The sequence below is a fragment of the Melanerpes formicivorus genome, unplaced genomic scaffold, assembly GCF_026170545.1.
Source record: "Melanerpes formicivorus ecotype bairdi unplaced genomic scaffold, bMelFor1.0.p_v2 SCAF_4, whole genome shotgun sequence".
Taxonomy (NCBI): Eukaryota; Metazoa; Chordata; class Aves; order Piciformes; family Picidae; genus Melanerpes; species Melanerpes formicivorus.
This window is the reverse complement of record NW_027142356.1, coordinates 11615917-11627930: the sequence shown is the minus strand read 5'-3', so window position 1 is coordinate 11627930 and position 12014 is coordinate 11615917. Positions and strand designations below refer to the sequence as shown.

Below are 12014 nucleotides of genomic sequence, written 5' to 3'. Positions count from 1 at the left end.
TCTACCTGGGAAGCTTAGAAGGCAGCAAAAACCCCATTCTCTTAAGCCTGAAAAAATACATGGACTTTTCTAAATACAGAGCATTCCAGTATGTGTCAAACTTTTAGATCAACACCTTCATGAGACTTCATACATGAGTTCACCTGTAGTGCCAAACCTTCTGAGAATTTTTCTCTAAGAAACAGGCATCAGAATGTCTTTTAATATGCAATCATTCTATGTTCTATAAAGTAATCTATTCTACATCTATTTTCCTTTCACCTTGTGCCTTGAGTTTAGCATTTTAACAGCAGTTGCTATGGAAGAGTTAGCCATGTTTATTAGGTCATGACAAATTGCAACAGCTGAAAGACAAATATGGTATTCTGTTTTAAGTATAAGGTGGGCCCTGAGCCAGAGATTAGCAGCTTCAGAATGCAGCTAGCCACAAAGCTGGATCTTGTGGTTCTGACGCACGCTGTAGTTACTCAGCCATAATGCTTAAATTTAGCTTTTACTTCACGTATTTTCCTTGTCACAGTTTTGATTTCTTTCTTTTTTTGTTGTCCACTCTTATTATTATTTAATTTCTCAACAGCAAAAGACAATACTGAATGGAAGTGAAGAATTATGTATTTCACACCTTGTTCTGACTGGACATTTGACTTTCTTTTTTCTTTTTCCCCTCTTTTTTTCCCGCTTTTTTCTTTCCAGTGAATGTAGGAGTAAATGCACAGGTTTAAGCAAACATTTGCAAAAGCTGGCTGTATCATGAGAAAGGATACAGCTGCAGCAGGGACAAAACCAGCAGAAACTTAACTAGGACAAACTTCTCAGTTTGTCAACGTGTAATTACCAGATGCAAAATGATCAATGGGAAATCTGTCAGATATGTGTATACACAGAGAGTCCTAAATCTAGTATTCATACATCTGTTATTGCTACACTCCAGGCTGCAGGGAGTCAATATAATTCATACCATAGCTGGGAACTTTTGCTCTGGTGGTTTTCTAGTACTGTAGAAATCCGGGCCAGAATATGAGTGTAATGCCTTCACAGCTTTTCAAAAGATAATCCTCTCTACAGCATGAAGACAGGTAAATCATGCTATATACAGCTAGTGCTTTGAAATATGAGTAGACCTCTTCTAACAAAAATCTGTCTGGAAATAAAGAGCTGGAAATTGTCCTACTTACAATCCTTAGCAACCCCTACCACCTGCCCTCTCCCCTCCCCCTAAAACCCACAAACCCACCAAACCCCATAAAAACAAGAAAACATTCAGAAATGCAAAAAAAGTCTCCCTGAAGGTCAAGGTTTTCTCTTGTCTGTCCATTTTTAGCAATTTCTGGTTTGTACTTCTCAGACCTTAGAAATAACTTTCCCAAGTTCCCTCAGGTGAGGGAATGTCAGAATGCTTAAAGTCAGGACCTTCTGATCAACACCAGCCCTATGCTGTGGGAGCTGCTTGCTGGCATGCATTTTTGTGGCCTGATTTGGGAGGCCTTTTACACCTCTGGAAGTTCTGGATTTTCAGTAATGATGATCAAGGTGCCACAGGTAATGCTTTTGATAGACCTCTGGATAATGGATCACACCTCTTGATAAGGTGTGATCCATAGCACAAGACCTGGAATAGAGTAAACCAGAACTCCAGTATTTTGCAGTTGTAAATATTTCATGCTGGCTGCCATGAAACCATGGCTGGCTACCTTTCCTTCAATAATTCTCTTGTGTCTGGGGCTGACATGAACAGGAGTGGTAGAACAGAATAGGTTGCCCGTCAAGGGAGGCAATATAGGACCATAGATCCTGGAGAATTTCAGAAATGGCTTAACTTCTACCGAGCTTGCTACAGCAGTTTGTATCTTCTTCCACTGATCTTGCTCTGTTGTCTTCCTTGCCGGGTCTGACTTTAGCAGTGGCCTTTCTAAGGGTTTCCTGGAGAGATATTGCTCTTGGAAGCACAAGGTGTGTATGATGAGGGAAAAAGGTTGACAAGGCTGTCTCCTGATGTAGGCCAACCATTCTGTTTCCAGGATTTGAAACAGCTCTCCCTAGTCCTTGCCTGCATCAGATGTCCCAAATGGGCTGTGCATTCTCCAGCAGTAATGACCCTACCTTTTTTGGTTTTGTGGGTTTTGTGTGTTTGGTTTGGTTTTGGATTGGTTGGTTGGTTTGGTTTGGGTTTTGTGAATGTGGGTTGGGTGGTTTGGGGTTTTTTTTGTTTTTGTGAAGGGGTTTAGGAGACTACCTTAACCTGTATTTCTGAAACATCTGCTGTTTCTGTGTCTGAGGTACTGATTGTGCCTGTGAATATGTCTGTGTCACAATTTCAATTGAGGGATTTTTTTCACCCTTACTGTATTACAGTGATGGTTAAGATCTTAAAGGACCAAAGACTTCCTAGCATGAGTTTGTACAAATAAGTTACAGAAGGCTGATTCCTATCTTGAAGTCTGCTCTATGACCACACTGAAATAGATAAAGGAAGACTGTGTTGTAAAAAATTAAGAGGGTTTCAGGATGCTGCCATTTATCAGTGTGCTACTGAATTCTGTTTCTCTAACAGCTTAAAACTCAGCAGTTTTGTAATTAAAACTGTGATAAGCAGAAATTATTATCTGATGCTGATGTAGGCTTGGGCTAATTCCTTTGCATGACCATTATTTTTAGAGGTCCTTTTGACTTAAATGGTAGGTACAAAAATTTTGCACCCCTCTGTAGCAGTCTGCTTGCTTCAGAACACAGGTATGGATTGGTGGCTAGCAGAAGGGTTCTTCTGTGTCACCTAGATGTTTCCTTGTTGTGATAGCATATGGCTTTCATACTTTTCTTCTTCAGAATGTATGTTCCTTGAGCATGGCTACAGAAGCACATGAAGTGACTATAAATAGTTCCTAGAACTCTTCCATGGCAGATAAGTATTGCCCTCTACTACCTCAGACACACTGGGCACATTCATTTGTCCCCTTTTATGGTTTCATGGGGGGGGGGGGGGGATTTGTTTCTCACCTGTTCAAATATTTCTAGTTACACATGAAAAAGCCCCTATCTATAACAGATGAATCTGTGGTAGTGTAAGAAAAGCCTTTAGCAGGCCTTAAGCCAGTCAGTATTTGTACATGTTTCACGTTACAGTTTGGAGCGCTGACCCGGGGAAGCATGAGTGGGGTCACTGCATGCTTGGGGTTTCTCCAGCAAATCACAGCAGCAGCAGCAGCAGAAGTGCAATGACCCACTTAGAACAACATGTTCAGTCTCTTTGGTGTTCCCCATTTGCAGTGTTGGTTTCAATTGCATGCTTAACTCTGAGAGAAAAAATTAAACACTTGATGCAAACAATGGGAGGTTTGATGATTATTTCAATATGCCAACTCTGTTTCCTTGGTTCTTAAGTGACACTTGTAGGAAGTTTTGAAATAAAATGCCTCTATTTTACTTTAGTGTAAGATGCCCACCCCTCCAAAAAAAAAAAAAAAAAAAGAAGTCTTAAAGGACCAGCTCCTTTAAGGTATCTAAATAGCAAACTATGGTTCAAATCAGTTGGAGCTAGGCACCCAGAGTGGACTTACGTGATTATGGGACCCTCTTGCAAAACCAAACAATGGTCTGTGACAGAGAAGTGTATCTCCTCCTCCTCTTTGGAGGGATTTATCAAGAGTCAGTATGTGTAACTCTCTGGTCATTCTTCACTGGTAGAAATAAATAATTACATTCTTCCTGGGGATGTTTTCTGAGGTGGTTTACTGATTTTTCTGATAGATGGAAAATGTAGGAGGATTACTTTGCTATGCATGTATGTGGGTGATGAAATAATTGGTTCCAAGTTTGTTATTTGTGTTGGCAGCAAGAAACACAGACTGTTGAGATATGAGTATCTGGACTGGGGATAATACCTAGCAACGCATTTCTGGTTGTCAGTCAACACTTCCCCTCTAGCCCTGTGCCACTTGTGATGTAATGCCATTCTGCTGAGTGGAACCCTCTGTGCACCCTGCCTTCCATTGGATGTGATGTCACTGCTATACAAAGGCTGTCAGTAAATCGCCATGGGATAGATATTATAGGCTTAATATCTGTTTTAGGAAGAATGTTTTCTACTTTCTGGTAATATTAAAGAACCTGTTAATGCAGACCTTTGCTTTTTCTCTATGCCTCTTGAAGAAAGTGAAGTTATGTACCAGGAAGCATAATTCTGTAACACTTTATAAATGGGATTCAAGTTGATGCAAATGAAATGGGAGCTGGGAGTTTTAGCTACACGTGCACAGTGTAACCAATGAGCAGCAACTAAGAATTGTACCTACAGGATTGCTCAGGCTCTTCCCTGATTCCACTACTGCACATTAATCTAAAAGCTTCTGTTACTCTTTTTGTTCCAGAGGTGACATAAAATACATGAATGAGAGCTGATGTGCCACCACTATCACTTTCTTTGGCCTAAATAGTAGCTGACTCAGGGCAGTGCAAGCAGGAATTAATTTCTTCTTTTGCTTCCCTTTCACTAGATTTCTGTCATATTTTGCTTAGACATATGTAAAAATATTTTTAAAGGAATATGACTTCACTAGGTTGATAAGTATAATAGATTCTCTTGGGCAATTTTTAACTACGACTTAGGAACTCAAATATCTGTCCATGGGTGAGGAAGGTAAAAGTAAAATGGCATTCTTTGCACCCAGTCAAATAAATAGCATGGTGTTGATTACCTGTAGAGTTGCAGAGGAAAGCCTTAATAAATTCATCTTCCCTGCCTACTGCATATGGATAAGGTACAAATTTCTACATATTGGTCTGGGAAGTTTCCTGCTGATAAAATGTGTGGATTTGGGTCTCTGATCAGTATTTTTTGATATAACAGAGAGTTTGGCTGTATAAATGTGTTAAAATCTGAATTATTGGCCATTTCAATATGCTTTTGCAGCTTTGGAGCCACCTAGGATTTGACTTCAAATTAACTTGCCAGTTAGGTGCTAGGGAAGGGACCTATCTGTGCAATGGGAGCACTTAAAGAAGTGGTTTCAGGTCTCTGCCTGCACCTACTCTTTTCTGGACGTTGTTGCCTCAGTGCTTCTTTCTTGTGCAATTTCCTTTTCAAGCTAACGTAGAAACTGTATTACCAGTAGATACTGTGGGATATGTTGACTTCTGTTGACTTCAATGGACTTCACTGTTAACTGATGCAAAGGCAGGTTTTCACCACGTAACCATAAATGCTGTAAGTGAATATACTTAGCAATGACCTAAGGTCCTTCTGGAGCTACTGACTTCATGTTTAGATTCCCATTGGGTTGTGCACTGCTTTTTGAAATGCACAGGAAGCACCTTGTGTTCCTGTCTGGGTTCTGTACATCAGCATTCCAAAGGCAACTAGTAAATACCAGGCATCGCAGAATGACAACATGCTTTGCTTTGGTGTAGGTGACAGAATGTGAAACCTGCTAGGATGACCCTTTGCCTGGTTTGGGATATAGATCATTACCCTGAACTGCTCAGGGGTCGTTCTCCCTGGCTTGTTGGTGTCTTGTGTGTTTTTTTATTTCAAGAGGCCCTGGCTCCTACAGCAAACACATGGCTTGCTGCAGGCTAAACAGTGGAGCCTGCTTTCTTTTTCGAGACACGCTATCTGTAATGCAGCACAACGCTGCAACAAACGACTTCATGTAGACTGACACAGACTCTTCTTAGTCTGTTAACTCAGCAAAACAATTTTCATATAAGTTTATAAAGAGTTAAGTGCTTTGCAACACTTGTTAGGTTATGTGTATTTTGAGAAATGATGGGGGAAACAGTTGTGTAGTCCAAGCAAAATTTATTAGAAGTCTATCCAAGAAAAAAAAAACAAAACACAGAGACCTTTTGCTTGTAGGAATTCAAAGTCAGTTACCTGAAAGCCAGGTATGAAAAACCTGCATTTTTCTAAAATCAGATACAGAGTAGAAACAGTACTTTTTAAATATCACAGGCAACAGATATTTAAGTCTTCAATCATAAATGGCATCAAAGATAGTCATTAATCTCACAGCAAAGCTGCATGCAGATCTAGTTTAAAACTGAAAGCCTTTGAATATAAAGCTTTTGCCATGAAATCTGCAATAATAAAGGTATGCTGCACAAAGATGCTTCTTTACCTTTGTCTTAATGACATTTCTCAGTTATAAAGACATATGTACATTTAGATTTGGCTGGTAAACCATATTTTAATTAATAAAATTTTGCATAAAATGCTATCTTACAGAATTGCACTATCCAGGTGTGCTTCGGTAAATAGAGCAAGAAAGGAACACCCATTGAAATGCTCTAGATGTGAAGAGGGCAAAGATCAAATAAGGAGCTTAATTTTTTGTTTTAAAATCAACAATCAAATGGCTCTGTACAAAAAAGCAAACCTATGTACAAAATGCTACAGCGACTACATACATTTTGATAATTTTAATCCTTTACCCATGAGAAATGCTGTAGAAGCTTTTGCCATCTATAAGGTGCTGAAGAAACCAAATCTGATTTTTTTTTTTTTTTATTTTTATAAAGTCATAGTCATTATCATCCTGTGCCTTAATTTCATTTGCTATTTATCCTTACCTTTGCTCATGGAAAATGTATGCTTTCAAATACTTGGTTCATTCAGGGAAAAAAAAGAAAAACCCACCTCTAAAACGTATCAGTTTTAATACTTGTGACTCTCTCTTCCATACTAAATTCCTTACAAGGGTGTGTAACTCAGGTTTTGCTAACATACATACATATATATATATATATAGTGAAGTAAATCAGTACATCATGATACTTGTGAATATTTTTCAGGTGGCTATGTTAGGAAAAAACCACAACCCAAACCAACCAACAAGCCTTTGCACTAACACTGTTTAGTTCCTGCTTCTCAAAATTCCTGATATATAAAAACACTAACCTCCCAAATTTCATGTTGCTTACTATTTCAACATTTTCATTGAAACCATTTAATGTCATACACCAGTAGCAGGTTATTATTGTCTATGCTTATCTCATTGTCTGTCTCTTCATTAAATCCTCTTTCCTGAGGTTTTATGCCTCTTGCACTTCTTATCTTTTAACAAAAAACATTACAGCTTTATTTGGGGGGGGGGAAATAATAAAGGTGTAGCCAATACCATTGCACCTGCTCAGAACACTTGCAGCTCTTCCATTTTTCACTACACTTGCTCAAGATTTTACAATCACTGTGCATATGTTACAGCATACAAGTGCAGGCAAAAAAACCTATATTATAATTAGTCATACATTGTAAACCAGTACAATAGGCAAACCTGTGATACGGCAAAGTGAAAGCAACAAATGCTGCCAAGCTGGTAAGAATGTGGAAACCCAAACTACTAAAAAAGAGTAAACAGCAACTCTCCTTTGTATTACATGCATGCTGAAAATAATCCCATCAAACATAGTGACAGTACCCCAAATGTCCAAACTATAAGCAGTTTCTCCCCGTGCCCCATGGCGATTCATCTGTGTACCTGTCATCAGGCTTTTCCTATTGTGTTTCAAACGAAAAGGCTCTAAAGCAGGGAGGATTTAAATGTTGAAACGATTGCTCTTGTTTCAGAAAAGCTTAGTTATTCATACCGTGGTTGTTGCTGTAATACTGGTGGACCGGTTTGGTGGGTGGGATGGGATGAGGATGAACTAGATGGCCTCTATTTGAGACTGCAAGCAAGAAAACAGAAGGCCAGCGGAGCGTGTTTTCTAGCAGCCTTATGCAGATGTGTTGCAGAGATGCAGCATAAAAAAGTAGGAAAAAAATATTTCACAGCCTCTTGACATAGTTTCCAGGGAAAGTACCAAAGAATTTGGTTCTTCTTGAGGTTCCTGAAAGTAGAAGCAATAGATGAACGATGGGAATAACAACAAGAAATCACGATGTAAGCAAGCATGGCTTTTAAATTTGCATGTTTGATAGTGCATAAACAGAAATATCTACAGTTCTTTGTAACTTCAGAAAGTTATTCTGAATTTTGTTTGTGAGTTTTAACAAATTATAACTGCAGGAAGGAAAAAGCAGATAAAGGTAAGTATTTGATTAAACCATTAGGGCCTGATTAAAAGCTGTGCTAATATTTTGATTTGGTACACAGAAATAATTTAATTTCAACAAGATCAATTCTATTGAAATAATCTGGATTTTTGAAATGCTGTGGACTGTTTAGATGATTGTTAACCACTGTGTGCATGAAGGTTTATGAAAAGATGTGCCCGTATCATTTAGGCCTAGGTATGAAATCTCTGTTCCAGTAATACTTTGGTTCTCACAAGGAGTCAGCTCATGCAGGTTGTATGTCACCTGGTCTTTATGAAGAGAGCAGCGATAAGATAGTCCACTTTGTACAACATTGTTGTCATTCTCATGTGATACAACATACTGGAGGGACATGGCAATTGTGTCTTTTGGAATCAATGGACACAAGTGGAAAATGGCCACTAATTTCAGTGGATTTAGTTTGGGATTTCTCCTGATAAAGCCAGGTACAGGTTTATTACACTGAATACTAAGAATTAATTTCCTTAAAAGATACCAAGCAAAGAGGGCAGCAAATGATAGAAAAGGAAAAAGCAACAGGATTAAAACATACCCACAAACCATCCATCATCACATTTTTCCATCACATCAATGACATCTCCCTCTCTGAGCTCCAATTCATCTTCATTCCTAGGAGTATAGTTATATAGAGCCTGAAACCTTGAATAGGACAAATGATGCATTTTAAAAAGAAGTAAGAGTTCTTTGCACCTTTGCTGAAGTAAAGGAGGTGGTTTAAACATGAATAAGTAACACTCCTTGCAAATATAGGGTAAAAGGGTTTATTTTGCCTGGTGGACTGAAGGGCTAAGTACTTGTAAGAGCAAATAAATAAGACTTCATTGTAAAAGTAACTTATCAGACCCTAAAGACTGGGGGTTCCAGGCAAACTTAATGGATCCTGAACCTATTGCTTTTAACCAGAGAATTCTAGTAGGTTTATTTTTAGCATCATTTTGTATTTAAAGTAACAAACCCAAAAGGTCGTCTAGAGTGAGTCTGCAGGTGTGCTATCTCCTAAGGCCCCATGATTGTACTTAAATCTGTGGCTCTGCCTTTAAGCTCTAGAAAGCTGATCCCGGTCTACTGCTGCTCCGCCACAGCACAGCAAAATGCCACACAGCATAAGCAAGGTGTCTGGTGTCCTTCTATAGGTGGCGAAGGAGAGCGCCCAGGAGAGTGGCTCACAACCCTTTCTGCTGTGACTGGGGGGCCTCCCTGGGCTCCTCAGAACAACTGCTGGGATGAGACTTGGCATTATAGGAGCACTGCATGTAAAAGAGGCACCTACCTCTATAGGGAAGGTGGGAAGTATCTGCTGTTGGAAACACAGAGCCATAACTTCTTCTTTGGCTAGAACTACCTTTGCTATACACATGAAAAAAAGCCCAAAACAAAAAAACCCGAGATAATAATAATGGAAACTCAAATGGTTTCAGACACTGACTTGTGCCTCCACCCCCCCCAGAGGCTACAGAGTGAAGAATGTAAGTTGGACAAATGGAAAGAGGTAGAGGATTACTACATTTATTATCTTTCATTTCTTGTCAAATTTTAACTGAATTTCTTGGAACTGAAAGAATGGCAATAAACTCTTAATAAGGGGAATTAAAGGTGCTTGTGCTGACAGTCCACAAGAAGATCTCTGTAAAAGCCTGAGAGTCCTGCAGAATCAGAGTCTGCTTTTTTCCCCCTCACTCCCTTGCCTCAGCTATGACTGTCTGTGTAAAGGAACAAGTAAAACTGCAGAAATTATACCAAGGACATTGTTTTAACTTCAAAATATTGAACCAGAACATAACCATGTCCATTTCCCTCCTAACAAATTCACTAACTGTAAAACCTTAATGACATCACTCTTCCCTCAATGAAACCAAACCAACTTCCCCTATTTCTGTTGTCTCTGTCTCATTCAGGCAGTTTGTATGGCTAAAATGAGATAGATGCTTATTTCAGCAAAAAATTCCTGCTCCTGAAAGTCCCTTTTGAAAATCCCTATATACAGATTGGTGCTAGGCCTAATGTAATGATGATTTTCTCGAATAAACTACAGTTATTTTTCACATTGCTGGCTTGGAGAAGACATTGTTAGAAGAAAGAATTGATTGTAACCTAATGTCTTGTGACTGGTAGTTATCTCCCCAAATCTGAAAAACCTATTTTTTGTATTTTGGTCACACTAACAAAATGGAAAGGGACTGGTTATTTAAACAACTCTGGCAACTTGTGTAGCAGGATTAGGAACAATCTGTGCAGTAACATTTGTCATGTTTATCATCATTCCAGGGAAGCAAAACTATGATGATATTCTAAAGGTACAGGAGTTGCAGATGTCAAGTATCATAAATAGGATTCAGGCCAATTGCTTACTCAAATACAGGAATATAAACTTCCTAGTTAGCACTCTTTGTACTTTAGATATCTAATCTTAGTCAGTTCTAGATAAGCCATTTTGATAACTCCTTTGTAATCTCATTGCTAATCTGATAGTTTCTTAAATACAAAACCTCCACTACCATTTACAACACTAACAAAGTACATATGGCAATTTAAATAAATTTCTATTTTCAGTTTTAGGAATAAGTAAACTTAGCCATGAGCTACTTAAACTATATTGAACAAAACTAATTATTGCTTACAAACCAGAGCTAGGTGCTTCCGTGTGCTCAACAACAGGAGCTTGTGGTTTGAATGAGTTTGAAACCAAAATGTCCTATCTGTGGTATAATTATTTTGCAACTTTTTGCCCCTCTCTTTTACCATTTATTCAAGTGACTAACAGGTAAACTTTTAAATGTTTGTAGATGCTAAGCCTTAGTTACATTTAGGAGAATTCATCTCTCAGGTCATATTCTGAAGTGCACTGATGCTAGACGAAGGCTGCTGGTTTCAGTGATTGTTGAGTGCAAGACTGGCATGGGGGGGATTTAAAAAATCAAACCAGTCTCGCACTGAACTTTCATTTCAACAGCACTATAATGGCCTCACATATTTTATCCAGGCTGCTTACATTGCTTGAGAAAATAATATTTGAGATCTAGGTTCTTCTCCCATTTTTGTAACAGCTTTCTTGTATCTAATTTTTAATTGCAGGTGTAAATGACACCAAAAGGTGTGAGGCTGTGTTCCTGTGATCGGCATTAACAAGTTCATTTTTGACTCTGTTCACATTCAGAACTGTTTCTGAATAATTTGTGTCAAGTCATTAATGGAGATGAGTTCAATTAATGTTATATCTCTAACTGGCAGTCTGCTGAGATGTAAAAATGGAGAGAACAAAAGAAGTCAAACTTTAGTTTTACAAAATGATTATCCCTTTTAAGGTACAAATGATGATGAACTATAAGTTGGCATGCCTGTTTAACTTGCAATAAACTAAGGCTTTGCCTTCTGGGACCTTCTTGGGTATCTTCCTACATCATGTGGCTACCTGTCAATTTCTGAAATCTCTTCAAAATTGTACTTGGCATATTAACAAATTATTTGGTGATGTGCTGGCTATTGCTTAAATGTCAGGTTTTGGTTTAGTAGACAAGAAGTATACTTACGGTTTCCCCCCACCGTGTATGTTGTCATGAGCAAGCACAGGGTGTTGTGGCTGAAATGAAATGATTTGAAATGTAGTAAGGATTTATAGTCTGAGGTCCCAAAGAGTTGGCTAGGGGTATGACAGACATGTAGTTGCTTGAGAGTTCATATTTTGCCTTGTGTATAATAACACCCTGCCCACCCTCCAGCTCAAAAATTCCTAAGAGACATGGTAAGCGACAGAATTTTGGCAGGTTTAAAGATCTGATTTTTGGAGGGCATAACAAAACAAAAAAACTGTGAATTTCATCATCAATCTATTCTATTTATAGTATAATAGAAAATTGGAAAAGAACCCTGCTGCCTCTTCACTGTGAAACAGAAATAGCATTAGAGAAATCAGATGAAACTGATGAACAATAAACATTCCTTGGGTGAAGTCTGTGCTTAGAGA

General features: G+C 38.5%; 2 protein-coding genes across 17 annotated transcripts in view; one reads left to right on the top strand and one right to left on the bottom strand.

Annotated features, from left to right (window-relative positions):
* CFAP96 (cilia and flagella associated protein 96) overlaps positions 1-12014 on the top strand; it is an 88563-nt gene that overhangs the window by 55590 nt on the left and 20959 nt on the right. Inside the window, exon 9 of one of the 3 annotated variants that reach the window (XM_068136947.1) lies at positions 11126-11385. The exons of the other annotated variants lie outside the window; for them this stretch is intronic. The gene's annotated coding sequence lies outside the window, so the exon portion shown is untranslated. Of the gene's footprint in view, positions 1-11125; positions 11386-12014 lie in introns of those variants that run through there. 3 annotated transcript variants of the gene reach the window in all.
* Positions 5775-12014, bottom strand: part of SORBS2 (sorbin and SH3 domain containing 2) — a 166508-nt gene continuing 160268 nt past the window's right edge. For 12 of the 14 annotated variants that reach the window (XM_068136931.1, XM_068136932.1, XM_068136933.1 and 9 more), the window contains 3 exons: positions 11581-11630; positions 8586-8692; positions 5775-7824 (listed from right to left, as the gene is read on the bottom strand). In XM_068136931.1, the coding sequence (XP_067993032.1) occupies positions 7763-7824; positions 8586-8692; positions 11581-11630 (219 nt within the window). In that variant the 3' untranslated portion in view covers positions 5775-7762. The remainder of the gene's footprint in view (positions 7825-8585; positions 8693-11580; positions 11631-12014) is intronic. The other 2 variants (XM_068136934.1, XM_068136938.1) reach the window with 1 other exon arrangement.